This window comes from Cydia splendana, chromosome 22 (genome assembly GCF_910591565.1).
Source record: "Cydia splendana chromosome 22, ilCydSple1.2, whole genome shotgun sequence".
Taxonomy (NCBI): domain Eukaryota; kingdom Metazoa; phylum Arthropoda; class Insecta; order Lepidoptera; family Tortricidae; genus Cydia; species Cydia splendana.
This window is the reverse complement of record NC_085981.1, coordinates 8,820,066-8,841,034: the sequence shown is the minus strand read 5'-3', so window position 1 is coordinate 8,841,034 and position 20,969 is coordinate 8,820,066. Positions and strand designations below refer to the sequence as shown.

Sequence of the window (20,969 nt, the reverse complement as noted above, 5' to 3'; positions counted from 1 at the left end):
AACCGAAGTACCACAAAAACACCTGAAAAAAGTCCTACCCTATTAAAGAGTCCGTCTAGACAGTTTTAAGACTATAACAAATGAAGGAAATGGGAGCCTTATTCTGACTAGGGATGTAACGATACATGATTTTGCCGATACGATACCGATACCGATTTTTGAAGTAAATAATCGGCGATACCGATACAGATACCGATATCAATGGCACCGTATTTAGTTAATAAATATAATAAATAAGGAATTATATATTTAATATGCATAAAACATACTTATGTATAATAGATAGTCGATTTTGTGAAGTGTGAAAAATTTTAAAACAAATAAAGAAAAATGCCAAATCAAAATCAAGGAAAACAATTATTTAGGTAACCATCAAGCAATCATTGCAAATGTAAATCCAAATCAGTATAGTTCACTTTAGGAAGATTTTTTGTTATGGAAACAAAGTTTATTCAAATTATTAGCAGCGTCATTCGTTTCGCGCGCTTTCGATACTGTGATACTGATATCGGCTGAATTTAAATCGGCGATGCCGATATATCGGCCTGCCGATTATATCGGTATCGGCATCGGTATCGTTACATCCCTAATTCTGACCTTCGTACGTCCGGTCCAAGTTGTTTTTAGGGTTCCGTACCTCAAAAGGAAAAAACGGAACCCTTATAGGATCACTCGTGTTTCTGTCTGTCTGTCTGTCCGTCTGTCACAGCCTATTTTCTCGGAAACTACTGGACCAATTAAGTTGAAAGAACCCCGCACAAAATGATCAGTAATAGCCGTTCGGTCGATTTGGCTGAAATTTTGTGAAAATATAGCCTCTAATACTCTGATCAACTGTGTGAAGTTGCAACTTTAATTAATGACTAGTTTTTAAAATATGACTATTTTTACGTTCAATATTTTTTACTTACATTATAATTCTTATTAGTTAACGTACAATGTAGCAACCTGAATTATTATTATTTACGTGGCAATATCGAGATAAAAAACATCATTCGAAAGTTCAAACTATCTTCACACCGAATTTCGTCCGGTTCCGTCCTAGTGTGAGCGTGGAGAACTAACAAACTCGTAGCTACATTACGGTGCTAATCTGTACTAGTTACAATTAATTGATATCTGATTGGTTTTACAAGGCTACCTTTGTGTATTCAATGCATTAAGTATGGTATGAAGCGATCTTAATGATGGATACTTCACATTTTCTTCGTATCGGGCAAAACCTAAAAACCATAAGATTGCTGTAACGTGACCGCATGTACCAAGGGTTCTTGCTCCACTTTTACACGTGCAATAATAGCCTAAGATTGGATCTTCACCTCTCCCGTTATTATGTTCTTCATCAAATGCAATCCACACATAATAAAAGGTTGCGTTTCGGAATCTTGATGTAGCCCTTATTTTAATAAATCCTGGCTCATTGACGTTTTGATCTATGTCGAAAACGCGCTCGTCTTCTTTTCCGTATGATTTCGACATCCCATATTCCGAATTTAAACACATTTCTTTTAATAGCTGGAGCTATTATAAATAAATACTATGGACCTATTACAATTCCAGATGGTAATGTCCAGTTAGCTAATGAAATGCTACAACTTGTCGACGACATTAATGTTGTACAGGCACGAATTGAAGCTGAAAACCTTGGCAGAAGAAGAGCACGATGGACCCCACTAACTGCTGCACAAATACCATTGTTTCCACGGTTAGACCTGGCGTATTTGCACTCGGTCACATTTGGAACATATCAAGTGAAACTGTCTCCAGGATATATTTAAGACAGTACATTGCGTCATAACGACTTAGCAGCGGAAAACGAAGACGAGCGATATTTCGACATAGATCAAAACGTCAATGAGCCAGGATTTATTAAAATAAGGGCTACATCAGGATTCCGAAACGCAACCTTTTATTATGTGTGGATTGCATTTGATGAAGAACATAATAACGGGAGAGGTGAAGATCCAATCTTAGGCTATTTTTGCACGTATAAAAGTAGAGCAAGAACCCTTGGTACATGCGGTCACGTTACAGCAATCTTATGGTTTTTAGGTTTTGCCCGATACGAAGAAAATGTGAAGTATCCATCATTAAGTTCGCTTCATACCATACTTAATGCATTGAATGCACAAAGGTAGCCCTGTAAAACCAATCAGATATCAATTAATTGTAACTAGTACAGATTAGCACCGTAATGTAGCTACATACCTACAAGTTTGTTAGTTCTCCACGCTCACACTAGGACGGAACCGGACGAAATTCGGTGTGAAGATAGTTTGAACCTTCGAATGATGTTTTTTTATCTCGATATTGCCACGTAAATTATAATAAGCCGTTGCTACAGTGTACGTTAACTAATAAGAATTATAATGTAAGTAAAAAATATTGAACATAAAAATAGTCATATTTTAAAAACTAGTCATTAATTAAAGTTGCAACTTCACACAGTTGATCAGAGTATTAGAGGCTATATTTTCACAAAATTTCAGCCAAATCGACCGAACGGCTATTACCGATCATTTTGTGCGGGGTTTGGTAAATGAGTGACCCAAAGACGGACATGTAACGTAAATAAATGAATTTTAAACATGGGGGCCACTTTTGGGGGGTAATAAGAAAATTAAAAAATAAAGTTTTTTAAACTACCTATATCTTGTTATATGTCAAATAAAATAACTCATTTTGAGCATTTCAAATATATTTTTTTATAATTTTAAATTAAATAGGTTAGATGTTATTTAAGAATATAGCCAAAAAATGACCATTCCGCCCCTTTATCTCCGAAACTGTTGGGTCAAAAAAAATGTAACCTCTTTTCTGTACCATCGCCCACACTGTTAACTGTACATCGGTGGACCTTATGCCTTTTGTAATAAGGTCCACCGATGTACAGTTAGGAGTGTTGCTGTTTGTACATGATAAGGATCCCGTAATAGTCAAATATCAGTCTCACTTTTCTACAAACCTCAATGTGGAGAACACCGGCATATAAAATTGATGTAATAGGTACGAGTATAAAGGATATCATACAAGTACCTATTATAATGAAGTATTCTCGAAATCTGTAGGTATGAAATGAAATGTTAAGAATTTATTTGACACAACAATCTTAAGATTAACAGATATTAAATACCTATAAGACATGGTTTTTTAACTTGTTGTCTCAAAGAGGATAACCACTCAGCATGTGTCGGAGCACATAGGGGCTATTCATAAATTACGTCATTTCAAATTAGGGGGGGGGGGTCTGGACATCGGATGACGGTAGCATGAAGTAGGAGGAAATGGGGTCATTTGAAGCATGATTTTTGGATGATTATAGGGGGGGGGGGGGTCAAAAATCGTCAAAAATCGATGACGTAATTTATGGACAGCCCCATAGTGCAACGACGCTGATTTTCAGTGGTTCCTTAAACTTAAAACTTAATCCTTAAATTTAGAAATAAAATACGTTACAACATTAAGAACAATAAAAAAACAAAATGCGGAGCAAGTCTTAAAAATAATATCCAGCATAAAACAAAACTTGAATTATTCTAAAAACATGTGAACAAGAGATGAATGGAAGGTTTAATTACCTACGCAACATAAACTAACTTTTTTAAATAATAGACTTATCTTGTGAATTTCAATTACTCATAATTATCACTGTATCTGCTTTGCACCCCAATAACACGACTCAGGCGCACCCATTAACTCGACTCGGGCGCATCACGTGATCACCTGTCATGTCATAGAAAAGTAAGCCCCGTAAGCTCCGGCCCGGACACGGCCCGGTCTAACGTGAGTCATCCTTTACAGCCAACAACAAGTCTAACCATAATACGTCTTTAGGTTTCAAGTTTGCTTGATTCTAGAAATAGACAAATCGATAAGACCAACAAAAACAATTTAGAAGTTTATACTAATATTGTTACTGTAAAACTTTCTGAACTAAATTCTGCCTGATTACAAATTATATTAAGAACTTAAAGCCTTTACAAACACCAAGTTTTGGTAGCTATTTTACTTTTACAAGGTATAAATATCGTCTTAACTGAATTTAATTTAAGTACAAGCTTCTATCCATACGACTACATTTTTCCATTAAAATCTAGTCTCATTTTATATGAAATTGCATCGTTTTATGGTCGATTTTCAATTACTGTTTAGATTAACCTTTTAACCGCCGTAGACTGATATATAACATACAAAATCGGTCTGACAAATACGACAAAACTATGTGTAACCTGAGCCTCTACCATCAGTTTTAACATTGACATAACGCTCACGTCTACGTAATTTACTTTCTGTACATCTCGCTTCCACTATTGCTCGCATATGCGAGTACGAGCGAGATGCATAGAAAGTAAGTTACTTAAACGTGAGCGTTATGTCAATGTCAAAACTGGTGGTAGCCGTACAGGGGTGCGAAACTCCTCCCTTCGGGCAAACTCGGCTCCGTTCCGCTCAGCATTGCTCTGAGCAATTATTAGGGTTGACACGACTCGACTTCCCTTTGCGTGCACGACCACAGATAATTTTGACAACCCTAAATATCCGATAGGGATAGTGCCATATACTAGAAAGGGACTGAACCGCTGTCAAACTTCGGTTTTGTAGGAAGTATCCTTTCTGCACGGTAGTACTACTATTTATTATGTGGTGTAACTTCGTACCGCCGGCGGCACGGGCCCGCTCGATGAAATATTATATGGCGGTTAAAAGGTTAACTTTTCACATTCGATGTGGAGAAGACCGGCATATAAAGTGTTACCGTCATATGGCAAGAACTCTCGTATAATATAAAGTGTCATTCTATGGAACTTGCTAACTATGTAAACAAACCGCCATATTGAAATTGTCTCGGAATGATGAATTTACTGGTGACTTTTGTTTACATAGTTAGCAAGTTCCATAGAATGACACTTTACGCACGTCGCTAAGACACAATCAGGAAGGAAGAGCTTCGTTACTTCTGCTCCACCGACCTTCAGTTAGGTACCGTAAAATGGGGTGAGTTGGGTGAAATTTGACTTTCAAACCTCGATAAAATTTTATTTTTACATGTGAAAACGGAATGGTGTATATAATAAGTGGTTCAGACGTTTGTATTTTAGTTTGTATTTTATTTTGGGTAGTTCCATTTCATAACTTTGACGATAAAGAGGAAAACCCACCTCACCCCGTAGTGCCTCGTATTTGGGGTGAGAGGGTTTTTCATACAAAGGTGATTTTGGAAGATTGTTGGATCGATTTTTTTTTATTATGCGTATTACTATAGCCCCATTTTAAATTGGAATACATTATTTTTGTAGCAGTAGCCTTAAAATCCCTTCTCACCCCCCTCTCAAACCTCTCCCCATTCATAACCCAACTCTCCCCGCGAAATCTACTTACCCCGTTTTACGGTATGTGTGCAAACGTAAGAGTTAGAAGCGACGAAAAAGCGTGTAAACGGTCTTCTACACATTCACCATATATTTAACTACTTATTAAATATATAGTTATTCGACTACTTATCTACAAATCTTAACAAACTAAAACCAATGCGGGTCCAAAGGTCCCCATCCACAGACAAAACATCCTCCAGACTTAGCATAGTCGCGCAACCCCCTCTGCCACGCATACGGTAATTTTACTCCATGTTCGAGTCGAAAGTGTCTTTGTGTGACGTCCGTGTCTTTGAACGGACCAATCACGGCACGGGATTTCGCTCACCTCGCCCCGCGCACCCCCGCATTTTTGGCATCATCGGTTGCCTGAAATAATTGCTCTAAACTCGGGCTAGAGGATTCCTAGTCTATGTCCCCATCACACTAGCAGCGTTACCCCGCTGTATGGCGATGGAGACCTGTTGGAGAAGCCATGACTCAGAATAGGGGTCATTTCCTTTCTCCCTCAGGCGCATTAACTATTTCTAAGTAAAAATTAAAGCTAGGTACAGCAGTGGCGTAGCTAGGGGGGGGCGGCGGCGGCGGTCCGCCCCGGGTGTCACCCATTTAGGGGTGACACCCGACCGTGAACATCAGTAGTGCCACCATAGAAATTCGTAAAATGAAAGCGATGGAGTAAATCCTGAGCTATTTAACATAAATTACAATTACTCTTTTTAAATATATTTTACAATTTTGATTGAATTTTGGGATGACACCCACAATTTCCGCACCGGGTGCCACCCATGCTAGCTACGCCACTGAGGTACAGTTCTCAGTTTACAGTACAGTTGTCACAGTGACAATCACTATGAAAGTCGCTAGTGACATCATACTATTGTCACTGTGACTAGGTACGAAATGATATTGAGCACCTAGACATCAAATATATCGGGGCGGCCAAGGTGCTCACAAATATCTGAACACGCCTCTATTGTCAAGGCGTTAGAGTGCGTGTTGCGATATTTTTGATCACCTCGAAAGCTCTGATATATCTGATGGTGACATGAGGAAAACATGAGCCTCTTCCATTAGTGAACGCAATTCTCTCCGCTTCCCTAAAATCGTGATTTTCTAAATTTAGTCAATAGAATTAGGTACTATATTTTCATATAATATAATTATGAATGACTATAATGCCTTTGATTAAATCGCCGGGTAATCAAGGCCCGTCGTTCAGAAAACTTCGCAAACTTTCCGAGGGCCCATATTGTCGCCGAATTTTCCCAATAACATTGATTTGTTTTGATACCGGTCCGCGTGGGTCGCTTTAGGGTTCCGTACCAGAGGGTTTTCACTATAACAAATAACAATACTATTACTAAGCAGTGTTTATTTAACGTAAATAATACAAACTTAATACTTAAGTGCCTTATGAAATAAAATAACTAAAACTAAACCTAACAAAAAAACATCCCTAAAACCTACCTTCAAAGCCTAGGCCCCTCGGCAAGGTGCCCATCGCACAGGCAGAATTCCCGCGCTGTATAGCGATGGCAATCCTTTGCGCAAGAAAGCTGCCTGCGCGAGAGTGCCCTATTGCCTCCCTTAACCGCTTACTAAGCTCCTTAAGGAGCCCACGCGCTCCTCTACCCCAAGGTCCGAGTGTCTCGACGCCAAAAACTACGAACTCGTAGTTGGCGCCGAGACAGCTGTATTTATAGGCCTTAGCCCGCTCTCGGGCGTCCGCCGCTAACAATACTATTGGTATGATCTGCGAGCTGATACTGTTGCGAGCGAGCGTATCATTGATTTGTACTGGAGATTCCTCCTGTGATATTGGCACCGGTGGTCGCCTTTTCGTTGCTTAAATTTTGTTGTCCAATATGAATTTTGTCTCACATTTTGGTTAATGAGAGAGTGAGATGCAATAACATTGGACCAAGATATTGGAAAGATGGAATACCACCCTTACGGGACCGCATACCCTTCAATACGCATACCCTAGACTAGACTGACGCTTGGCCTAAATTGTGAAATGTCACAGTTCACAAGGAGCTACGCAAATATACTTATTTTTTAAATCGCAATAACACCACGCAGAAATAAGTACCAAGATATGAGTAACTTTTTAAAAATGCAGCCACTTCCACAGTCATTATCTTTTGTTTTCATATTCTTCAACTGTTATGTATTAAGCGTTCTCACTTCAGTTTCGATCAATCCAACTTTTTGTTATTTTAACTATGCTGCTAGTGTGATGGGGACCTTTGGATCCGGCATGGCTCAGAACGGGTTTTAGTTTCTTACATCTGCTATGTATTTCTTAAGAGTTATTTTTATTGAATAAATGAATTAAAATTTTAAATATTAGATTATCGCTTAGGTATGTCATATTTATTTAATCTATTATAAGTTAGTTTGTAACATTATCATCGCAATATTTGTATTTGTATTTATTTATTTGCATAATCATGTACATACATTACATTACACAGATGTTATTTGCAAAGTAAGAGGCACTGATACCCTGGTAGGGCATAGCAAATATATTACACACTATTAACATTAAAATTACATACTAAATTATAAATAATAATTAATCGAAACTACTATATTACTTTTGCCCGAGTCGAAAAGGGGCCCTCGTTAATCAAGTTGTCTGTATGATAAATTATTGTCAAACTCGCTACGATACTGCGCGGCTACGGCGTAGCACATTCGTAGCAGCTGCTACAGTTCTTGGGTGGAACATATTGCATGCAATGCCACAGTAAAACGAGTAGTTTCCGTACACAAAAAGAATATGTAGGTATTTATAGGTATTTGTTTGGCAAGGGGATTTCTTAGGGGTTGTTGTTTAACTCATCGTGCTAATATTGATTAGCGAAAGATTCCAATATTTAATCACGAGCGTATCGAGTGGTTCGAAAAGTGGAATTTTGAACTTTGCGAGGGTTACAAGGCACGAGGGTCAAATAAACTTTGCTACCAAGTGAAACACAATATTTTTCACCACACCAGGGCCAGCATAATAGCTAACACAGCAAATCGGCACATCAACGACGGCAAGAACGGCGCCCAGAGCGTCTACCATCTCCATTCACATCCTCGGCGGCCGCCAGCTCAAGTGGCCCCCGGGCTAATTTTGTTGTAATAAAGTATTTGTTTACACAGCAAATCAAATCCAAATGAACTCTCTTAATTGTTTATCATTCAAAATCATCCCTTAAAAGTCAATTTCCACAGCCAATACGAGGAAACAATTCATTACACCTAATTAAGTTGGACCCTTTTTTGGATGAATGCCACTTTCTCATCAGGTAATAAGAACTATAATGTTAGAGTTAGACCAAGAAAAGTCTGCAGCGGTTTTGATAGCCCACGCAGTGCAAGTGTTATTTATACGTCATTGTTTCATAGACGTTTGACGTTTAAAATAACACTTGCACTGCGTGGGCTATCAAAACAGCTGCAGACTTTTCTTGGTCTAACTCTATAAAACAATCAAAATGGAATAAAATAAAGGGATCCGTTGATGTCAAGCACCAACATTAATAGATCATTCTGCTCTGGAGTAACTATCTTTATTTTCAAAAAAACCACCAATTAATATAGTTACATTTCAAAACATTAAGAATTACGGATAGTTTACGTGTACATCTATTCGACAGTGGCGGTCTGGCACAAGATCTTACACTAGCAAAGGTTTCCCTTTGGGTTATTGTCAATTATTGTCATTTTACATTATTGTCTCATTGTCAAGACCGCACTGGATATTTAGAATAACATCTATTTTTAAATAGCTAATTTATTTTTGTCCAGTTATACAGAGAAATACTGTTTTATCATCTTTTCTAGAAAAGGTTTTACGTCCAAGACTGGAATGACATTTTTCAATTTCCCTTTTAGATATTTTTATTGTCATTTATACCAACACACGCGTCCTTGATATATTTGTATATTGATATACGTCATATGATATGATTATTAAATTTCATATGCTACTTCATGATATTTCGCAATAGTTTGTCAAATAAATGACGTCACTGTGTTTTTTTAAACGTACGTAATTGCAGTTTATGTTTGTGTGAATGCGGATTTATGATATAAGCCGTCATTCACCCAAAGGGAATTTTTTTTTTATGATATTGTTTATTATCTTCGGTCCTAAAGTTCCCATGATTATAACGGGTACTTGGTATAGATGAAATGTGTAGTTTTCTATCTGTAGTGACGTCAGAACAACGCAGCCATTGCAAACTGCGAAACCTCTACTCTTACCGAAATGTTCAAGATTACATCATTAAACACCTATTCAAATTGCAATACGCATTCATAAACACTACTCATTTGTATTATACGCTAACTACTTAATATGAGTTTTAAAAGACAATAAAATAATTTGTAAAATTCTACAGAATATTGTTAGAAAATGATATAGTTAATGTTTCGCTAGTTGTAACATATAGGATAGCCGAGCGGAGCCGGGCCGAGCTGTATTCGGCCGAACCTGGTCAAGCCTTTGAGCCTGAGCTAAGCCTTCAAAAAGGTCGAGCCTTGAGCCGAGCGCGGCCAAGCTGTAGCTCACCACAATAAATAGAAGTTAATGATTCATTGACTCGCTTAAAGCCATAATACATGTGTAATATATTTTAAAGCCAAATTTTATAGTCTGTGAGGTTAATCGACGTATCGCGTCGATACTTATCAAGTCGATAGATATAATAAATACAGTACACAAATAGGTAACAACTTCCTTAGATTACAGCCTTGTCTTTCAGTGCGAAAAACGGTATAGGAATCATGTGAACTAAACTTGAGCGTTTCATAATACATGCGTTTTAATTTTGTTAGGACTTTCCCAATTTGAAATGTAGGTCCGATCAGGGCAGCCATCGTGACCACATTACAGTACATTCCACAGATTAGATTAATTTTTAAACGTCACCTTAGGCTGCGTTCACCTACACCGAGGATACACAGATACTACAAAAGCCGCGCTCACACGAAGCGCCGATTGCTAATTTACAATATTTACTATTACAATAAACATGAAACATTTAATTGTAGTTAAAGCATTTGTGTCGGACCTCGAAGCTAAACGTGAGTGCAGTCAAAGAATTTATAATCCGTTTCACAGTGACAATCAATATGAGAGACCTTGGGACCATTCTATTGTCACTGTGACAGAGTACAGTATAGAACTGAACTTAAATTCCTTGACACCTGTTACTCGAACATTACAAATCGACAACTGATTTGTCAAAATTTAATTCAAACAATTTTGAAGTGGCAAATTGTGATCATAAAGTTATGCTCGAGAAGAGGATGTTACTGCATTCAACTCACTGGGACCGACTAGCCGTCTTGAAGGCTTTTGGGATATTATACAAGGTAACAATATACTTAGCTCTAATCACAACGATAAATTATACGGGTAAAACTTTATAGGACTACAGTACTTTAAAGAATTAATTTAATTATGCTTCAGTTATTTATTATGGAATTCTATTTCAAGTATCTATGGGAAGTAATGGGACTATTCATTTATTGAATTTAATTGCATTTAATACTTCAAGGAATTAGTTGGATATGCTAATGCCCAATAGATGACACCTTGTTGTCACCTCTATTGACAATGACTTAAGTTTTAAGATGACATGTACTGGGACCGCGTCGAGTACCAGTACGTTTACCTTATGTTCTCGAAAGTTGTATTGTCATTTCATAATATCTGAGACAATTTGGTAGGCAACAAACATGTACGTATTACGAATTAATATTACAAAAAATATATGTACAATAAATACTACATAAATTGTAAAATATACGTATAATTAACAAGCTACTAAGGTACTACAGCCATAAATTACAAGTAAAATAGTCATGTCTCTTAGGACTGATTTAGACGGCGCGCAAACTCGCATGCGGTTTTAGTTACCTTGCGGACTGTTGGTTACGTCCAATTCTATCGACCGATCAAAAACCGCAATGTAATGAAACTCGCATGCGAGTTCTCGCATCGTCTAAATGAGCCCTTAACTTATGTTACAGATGAGCGTGTAGCTCGAACAGAGATCAAGGTATGAGGCCGTCGGGCTCAGACTGTACCTCCTATTATAATAAAAGCATTGCGCGAAGTTCGCGACTGTAGAAAACATATTAATTAGATTACAATGCTCACGAGCAACGGCTGTTGCCGAATATTCCATTATCATACCTTAATATAATAAGGTTAAATCTTCTAATACTTAAACTCTAAACACCGATTGTAAAACATACAGATTTATTGTCAGAATATTCAATTTTATGATTTTTATTGTCAAATTCGTTACAATAGGGAATTGACGGATAAAACGTTAATTGCACCTGTATATAACGTGCCGTTATTGTCGTTTGGAAGTCCTGTAATATATGATTAATGGCCGCCTACCGCGGCCGAGTAAATTCAAAGACCTTAAACCTATCGAAAAATACTTGATTATTCAAAAAGGGTATATTAAAATGGAAAGATTGCGTATCTACATCGCAACGGTATTTATAAATATAAAAATATTGCGGGTTAGCTAGACAAGCTCGCGAAGCGGCAAAGATATGCTCCTGATATGGGAATGAGTTAAAGCCCGAGAGTTGTACGTTGCGGGGACGCCCCGTGGAATGTGGAGTTCTAGAGGGATCTAGAGGTTCAGTACGCGTAGGGCAGGGGCACGTAGTCCAGTAAGGGTTGGTAGGCGCGGCGCGCGGGGGGCAGCATCACGTCAGAGTAGCGCGAGAACTGCGACACCTGGCGGCTGCCGCTTTGCGGTTTCCTGACAGACAAAATTAACAGTTAATAAGAGTTATATTCGCCTGAAATCTTAGGTAAATAATAATTACGCCAAAGTAGTCTGCCATCATGGCATAGTAGTCCGTGGTAAAAGTCAATACAGATTGTCAATGTTTTGGATCAGTCAATTAAAAAAATAACATATGTTTGTTTGTTCATCTACCAATTAGTAGGTAAGTCATACATAAGTAATTGACATAAATTCTTAATTTATATTTTAGTTGTGTGCTAGAACCAGGAAAAAATATGAAAATAATAACGAAATGATTACAAAATACACGAGTTATTCCCAGGTCCGTGAGTGATTTTATAATACCAACTCTAGATACCATAAAAAAAATACCGAGTAATAAACGTGGAGGGTTCTTGAAAATATTGCCATATTTCCAATAATAATTTATTTTATGCTCCGGAAATAGTCAATTGATCATTATTACCACTAGACTTGTGGGAAGAAAGGATTATTCGCATTAACCCCTGTTTCTGTAGAGTTGTCCGATTTATCCAACGGGTTATAGGGTCATTGCGTCAGTTCACCGTCCAGTGCCTGTTTCCGTCCCCATGGCGTAGTTACTACAAAGAATTGCGTATCAATTGAATATAAAGGTATATATTCTAATTATACGCATTTCTTGTATATAGAGGCAAATATTCAAATTATACGCAATTCTGTAGCAATTACACCAAGTGGACGGAAACTGGCACTGGACGGTAAAAAGACCCTATTATCATGTTTTTGGAACGACGGATAAAGTAAATTTGAATCTTCTGTGAAGATCACAATTTATTAAGCTGTAATTTTAGTCTATTGTGAGACTAAGTACCTATATTAGTCTATTGCTATGAATTTGAACAGGGCATAAGTATCGGATCTACTGTAATGCTGTGTAATTTTTATGAATAAAAAATTTTTGACTAAAAAAAAAGTTTAAAATGTGTTATACATATATTATAATTAATCGAATTCTAGATGTTGGAAAATTATTCTGTCAAGCTATTTTATTTGTTAAGTAATGTGAAGAATTTATTATATTTTTATATTTATATGCACAATTAATACTGTTCATGAATAAATAATGAATGAATACTTAAATACCGAGACGAGCCAAATACTTCCCACGCCAATCCACGTATATAAGTTATTAATAACTCAAGGGCATTGACTTTCTGAACTTACAGTTCAATAACCTTGGAATTAATACATTTAATACAATGATACTATAACCAGTAAAAATTAATTAGTTGTACTGATCTTGAATACTACCTTCAATTAATATTGAGCCCAATAAGCTTGCCATTATTGCTAGATTAATATTTGGTATTGGAAACATTAATCAAACATCAATTGATTTATTCAGTTCGATATAATTTAAGATTTATTGTTACAATTATTACTTACATTTCAATTTACTTAAATAAATCATCAGTATCTATTTTGTGTTCTTAATTAATTTACATTAACTGTTATTTGAGGAGTGCATTAAAGATTTATTGTATTGTATCTGTGCGCGTTTATGTCAAGACACTCTGTATATATCCATAATATATACAGGATGATTTTAATCGTAAGCTATATTCCGAGGTGAATATGTCAGTTATAATGAACGACTTTTACTGTGGGTTCAACATCGAAATCGCAAAAAAATAGGAATACATAATGATTCGAAGAAAACTAATTATATCTCATATTACACGACCGGACCGACCGACCGACCGTATTTGACGACCGGTCTGGTCTAGTGGATAGTGACCCTGTCTGCTAAGCCGATGGGTCCTGGGTTCGAATCCCAGTAAGGGCATTTATTTGTGTGATGAACACTAATATTTGTTCCTGAGTCATGGTTGTTTTCTATGTATATAAGTATGTATTTATCTATACAAGTATGTATATCGTCGCCTAGTACCCATAGTACAAGCTTTGCTTAGTTTGGGGCTAGGTTTGATCTGTGTAAGATGTCTCCTAATATTTATATATATTTATTACTAAAATTTATCTTATACTCTCCATTTCCTGTCAAACCGAACCCTCCAAAGATTTTAATATTCTAATTACGTAGGTGAAGATCGCTATCTAGCCTCAATTTAGGCGATACCAAACTTTGCAGCCTTAGACAAAATGTCCTATCTTTATACGAGTAAACTGTGAGTTACGACATTCTTAATTTGTCAGCCTCGTGTACATAATACCGTTTTACACAAAATGCCTTATCTTTGTACGAAAAAGCCGTGACTTACATCGTTCTTCATTAGGCAGTGTCATTCGCGATTCAACTGACGACTGACAAGGGTCGTACCGATATTCTAATACGCAGCCATTTTTGACAGGTCTGATTAGTCGGCAATTGATGTCGTTGCCGAAATTATTTCGACAATTTTGTAAATAATCTGATCTGGCCCCGTAGACAAGATGCCAATCGCTAACGCTCCGTAGCGAATGAAACGCAACTGTCACTGTCACACTCATATGGAAGAGTGATAGAGAGACACAAAGCGATTCGATGGCGAAGCGATAGCGATTGTCACCTTGGCTAGGCCGCCTGATCTTGATTTTGTGTCTTGATTGTCGAGTTTTGTTCTTATTTGAAAAACGTTAATAATTGAGTTACGAAACAAGTACAAAATGTTTAATTTTACTGTTTGACTCACGTATTTTTTTACAATAAAATGAATTGAATGATTATCCAATGGAATTAACTTTTGTCACCAAAGAGAATATATGTATAACCACTACGTTTTTTGTAACGATGAGTTGACACAATGTCAGATATCGGATATTTAGAGTTGCAATAAGAATAAATGAAAAGAGGCTTGCAATTAGGTAATGAAAGGATGACTAACGCTCACTTACACTAAAAGAATAAGAACGAAAAGAATAAGTTACATTTGTTATTATGAATAGCAATCGCTTTCTATTGATATAGATAACGCTCTAATCGATATTTAATATTTATGTAATCACAACAACTGGTACGTTTTTGCCCCCAAAATCCCGGGCTATGTGTATGACTTACTTGTTGTGCCTGGTGCTGGGATCGTCTCCGTACTCCGCCTGTAGGTTCTGTAGTCCGCGTTGCTCCTGCTCGCCGTAATAGTACGGGTACTCGTCATTGCTGCAACAAATAAGAATATTTAATGTAATATGACGTCATAATAACGTCAATGCTTATTTCAAAATTTTCAAATTTGGATCCAACTGACTGCGCCAGTTAGAGGGAGTAAAAGGGGCAATTAATTCTATGCCGAAGTATGTACCCTTTACATTAGGCCCTAATGTCAATTTCTTTGTGTGTGTGATTATTAAGGTATCATACATAACACTTTTTAACGAAATAGGTAAGCGTTCAAACATGGTAGTGTACATATATATTAAACAATTATATCACTCTCTATGGAACGCCAAATCGAAAATGCACTAAGCAAATCAATAGTGAATACGTTTTTATTGGTTATAAAATATACGAAAGAGCAAAAACATGTATGATCTATTGAATTTGATTTGATGATTCTGTGAAATAATTTATTTTGTATATAGCGACCCTGCTGTATGTCAAATACACCAATTGCCGATATGTCGGTGTCGCTTACATTATCATATCGCCTAATTTGAAAGGCCTACAGTCAAACTGAAGTGTTTCAAACAATTGTTGATTTTAGATACTTCAGATTAATAATCAATTAGTGTCGAAAGCAGCCGCCTTTGATCGCAATACTTTGAAGACTGTTTTTCTTATTCCAAACAAGAAGGTCGTATCTCAATATAGGTTTTGTAGTACTTTACGACTTTCCACTGTAGCTCGATAGACTTATATCGCTAATTCTCTCAAATTTTGTGTTCTCAAGTAGCAAACTTTTTGAACAATGACGTAACAGGCTGCTTGTTAAGTAATGAGAGATTTTAGGTTTGTTTCATTAAAGGTACTTAAAAAGAGCTAACATTAAAAATAACTGCCTAAATCACTTTTAAATGTTTTCTTTATTAGTCTAATAATAAACATTACCAAGTCGTTTTTAATGCTTAAAATGGAAAATTAGGTCGCGCTGTCGGCAAAGTTCGTAACTACGTTTAGAAATTAAAAATTTATAAAAAAACATTATGTTCCTAGTCTGATTTTGATATAATATATATAATAAGACTTGTGAAGAAAGTCGGTTGTGTCATCGCTCAGATTACCCTTGTAGGGAAACACGCCAACCAATAAGTCATAAATAATTTCAACCAGACTAAACTTAAGTAAGGTACTTGCGCCTAAGATAGCCCATCGTTATTATTATTTTTTATTTTACTGATTCTTAATATCTTAACATTCAGTTTTTAATATAGGTAAGTATAATAAATACATAGGCAAATATACATGAGAAATTTAGGATAGAAAAGGGGTTTCAATCGATATGTGGAAGGGCGGCACCGTCGTCGGACCTAAGCCACCTCCCAACTAACATTAGGCGCTAAATTTAAGGGTTAGAAGAGATTTATATAAGCGCCTTTTTACTCTTTAGGTGTTGTTTGTGCTCTAAAAATAGGAGTTATAGCCGGCTATAACCCCGTTTTAACCCCGGATTGGGCACAAATTTTATCACCATAAGATTTAGTAGCACCAGCTGGCAGTGGACTTGAAGCGGTGGGGTGTGCCTCGGATGCACATGCAGTTTTGTCTGTGGTAAAAGCGAACATAAAATAAACACAAAATTTGAACCCATCTCTTATAAAAGTATGAAATTTTGAAAGTAGGCAAACTTAGGCTGTTGATACCTTTATAATTTATAACATGTTATACTTTTTACACAATTTTGACAATAAAATATTATCCATCTTTCTTTCTGATGAAAACGTCCTTATTAGAGATGCACCCGTTATTTTAACATCCGGCCGGATACCGGAGAAGAGACGTACTATCCGGCCGGATACCGGATAGTGACGTACTATCCGGCCGGATACCGGATAGTAATTTTACTTGAGTTCGGAGTAAACAAATCGGATTTAAGAAACAGTCACGGTCATAATCGTACTGGTTTCTAATTTTATATCAATTTAAACAGTAGAAATGAGTCCGCGCGAGCGTTCACTACGAAAAAGGTCAAAACCTGCACAATGGGCACCTGAAGAACCGAAAAATAGGTATATTACGGACGAAAATTCGGCGGCCGGATACCGAATATACGACCGGTGGCCGCGCCGAACATCCGGTATCCCGTATCCGGCCAAACAACTATCCGTTGCATCTCTAGTCCTTATGCACATGAAGCAGGGAAAGCCACATTTTGCTATCTGTACGGATAATGTGAAAACGCACTTAGTTCAATCATGTTCCTTGAACGGGGACGGTGGATAGGTACTATTAAGCTAGAGCTTACTGAATCCTACGCGGTCGGTATCGGCAATTAGTCTGAGTGTTCGTGTAAGACGTGTCTATGATTAGAAATCCGCCCACGTTTCTGTTATCGGGTCGTACTGGAGATATAATCGGTTTAAGGATGACTCACGTTAGACCGGGCCGTGGTCGGGCTCCTTTCGGAGCTTCGTTTTCTATAGAAAGCACCACGTGATCACCGATCAGCCGTCATAGAAAATGACATGTCGGACGACTCGGCCTGGGCACGCCCCGGGCACGGCCATCATCCTTTAAGGGCGTCCGCAGGGGTGCGAAACTCCTGACTTCGGCCAAACTCGGCTCCGCTCGGCTCAGCATTGCTCCGAGCCATTATTAGGGTTGACACAACTTTACGTCCCTTTGCATGCACGACCACAGATAAGACAATGACTTGAATTTTGACAACCCTAAATAGCCGAAAGGGATAGTGCCATATATTAGAATGGGACAGCATGGTTTGACCCTGAACCGCTGTCAAACTTCGGTTTTGTAGGAAGTTTCCTTTCTGTCCAGCAGTACTATTATTTATTCTGTGGCGTCCGCTAGCTGGCGCGGGTGCACGGAGCGGGCGCACGCACGCGGGTGCCATTGTAGGTGAAATCCGTCGCACTAATCCGAGCCGCGAAATTTCACAGGAAACAAAGGAGACTTTCATTTTGAAAATGGTTAATTTAAATTTCCATACAAAAATATAAGTTTCCGAAATTCTGGAAAATTTATAACGGCACATCACTAGTTTTGCCGTTTCATAAAGAGTAGGTAGCTAGCTGATTTGACTCTATAGTAGCCTATTCCACTAATAAATAATCCGGCACCGACTGTACAGTAACTTCAATGAGACGTTAACAACAGAACAGAACTACACAATAGTGAAACTTGGATAATTATGTAAATAGGAGATGAATAATTGGCATAGTTTCGGAGACGCCTGTAATCAGTTCCTAAGCCCTAAAACAGATGGCGTTATGAATTACTTTTGGTTGTTATTTGCTTAGAGGATTTTAACGCTTCACCAGGCTAAGGGATATACTTAATATGTATATTTCCCCCATACGGCACTTCAAACATGTGTCCTACAGGGTCATTTTTGAAATATCAGCCTGGTAAAGGGTTAACCTTCTGACAGAATAACCATTAAATAAATCTATTTAAACGAATTATATCGCGTATAATGAATTTAAAAAGTTTTAGTTCATGAGTAACTATCGCGGTAACCTAAGAAGACGATACTACAATAACCATTCGCTAAGTTGAATAGGCGAATAATCGAATATGTCAAATTATTCATATAGAACCTCCAATACATTAGATCAGTGGTCGGCAACCTTTTAGCAGCCAAGGTAACGAAGTAGTAGTCAACGAAGTTGACGCGGGCCGCCATTAACGTATATATCTATGGACTGGCCTTACGGCCACTAAAAATGGTACTAGTTTAGCGGTGTGACTCACGAATTCCAGCCAATCGTGCAGTCTAACGCAACTAGTTGCGACCAATAGCGCGCGTGATGCGAACTCATCAACCAATCGCGCGCGTGATGCGAACTCATCAACCAATCGCGCGCGTGATGCGAACTCATCAACCAATCGCGTTGTACCGGTGTCACACCGCTGTACTGGCCCCTGTCATGACTCATTATTATTGTCCGTAAAGCCAGTCCAATCTATGTCAATGCGGGCCGCACTTTGGTAATATTTGTGACTTTAGCAGACATTGTCGTTTGTCAATTAGGGAATGCAAATCGGTTATTTTCGGTTATTTTTTGTATGGAAATTATCGGTTATTAACCGAAACCGCGGTTATTTCCATACAAAAAATAACCGATTTGCATTCCCTATTGTCAATATTACATATAAAAGAGCCAGGGAGGCTCGCGGGCCGCAAGCGAGAGGTTCGCGGGCCGCATGCGGCCCGCGGGCCGCTTGTTGCCGACCGCTGCATTAGATCAATCGGCTCTTGGTGTATTTTATTATACAATTTTTACTTTGTATAATATTTATTTGTTCGTTGTAACCTTATTGTTGGGTACAAAATGTGAACAAAGGCGATCTTAATATCAAAACGAGATTAACTTATGAGAAAGAGATTAACTTATAAGCAGAGATCGGACAGATTGGCGTCATTGCCCGCAATAATGTGGACATGACTCCAAATTTGATTAAATAATTAATCATTTAATTTTTTTTTTCCTGAGATTTAATTTTGTTCCCTATAGTCAATAAATAGGACTTAAATATATTTTTGATATAAAAAAATGAGTACCTACAGAAAATTTGGAAAACGTACTGATTATTTTCTTTAATAAATTTACATTATAAGAAATCTTTGTGTTATTTATTGATTAGGAATCAAAATTAAGCCTCAGGTAAGAAATTAATTAAATGATTAATTATTTAATCAATTTTGGAGTCATGTCCAATTATTGCGAGTAATGACGCAAATTTGTCCGATCTCTGCTTATAAGTGGTTCCTAGTTTAATAAAAAAAAATAAGTTACTGGTTTCCCAACATTTCCTACAAAAGAAAATATGGGTATTCATTTTGGGAAATATTTTATTTAAGTCGTCATCACACTCCTTACATGTTTAAAAAGTTTAAGCATTAATAAAGAAGTTTGAAGTTAATGTATGGGCTTTCAAGCACTTTTACCTTCCAAGGTGAAACTTAAGACAAAGTAGACAAAGCTTTATTAAGTTAATCCTATAAATCTGCTTAAGTAGGCGCCGAGGAGATAAATGTGCTCGCTTATATTAAACACATGATAAAACGTAGGTGTATTAAGGGGCCCACTGATTAACAGTCCGCCGGACGGTATCGGCCTGTCAGTTGTTCGGAACTGTTAAAATTTTGTTCTAACTGACAGGCCGATACCGTCCGGCGGACTGTTAATCAGTGGGCCCCTTAAGGGTTAGAAACGTCTCGAATTCTACACCGTGCTAAGAAGAGGCGTCACTTTAAGTAGAAGTATTATTGAAATGTAAATGAGATTAGATATGTACTATTATATACCCATCTAAAATTCATAAAACAATAAAGATTGAAAAACCAATGTAATTTACCTATCGAATATACCCTATGAACCCTATGACACTTTACAATTTCCAACAAATTTACAAACATTTCATAAATTTATTATATTATATATATAGATAATAATATATAAGTAGGTAAGTATAAGAAAAGTCTGCCACGATTTTGATAGCATACGCAGTGCAAGTGTTATTTATACGTCATAATTTCATAGAATTTTCACGTTTAAAATAACACTTTGCACTGCGTGTGCTATCAAAATCGTTGCACACTTTTCTTGGCCTTACTCTAGACATACTGATAAGTATATTTTATTTTTATATATAAAACGTAATCCTCCCTTTGTCAATGCGATGGAAAAATTACATTAGGTAATACATTCATGAGCG

At 37.2% G+C, this 20,969-nt stretch overlaps 2 protein-coding genes across 2 annotated transcripts in view; both read right to left on the bottom strand.

Moving 5' to 3' along the window:
* Window positions 1–20,969, bottom strand: part of LOC134801485 (uncharacterized) — a 234,132-nt gene that overhangs the window by 125,135 nt on the left and 88,028 nt on the right. The window lies entirely within an intron of this gene.
* LOC134801495 (uncharacterized) overlaps window positions 11,878–20,969 on the bottom strand; it is a 148,377-nt gene continuing 139,285 nt past the window's right edge. The window contains exons 7-8 of the mRNA XM_063774104.1: window positions 15,195–15,293; window positions 11,878–12,166 (exon numbers count right to left, since the gene is read on the bottom strand). Coding sequence (XP_063630174.1) covers window positions 12,043–12,166; window positions 15,195–15,293 — 223 coding nt within the window. The 3' untranslated portion in view covers window positions 11,878–12,042. The remainder of the gene's footprint in view (window positions 12,167–15,194; window positions 15,294–20,969) is intronic.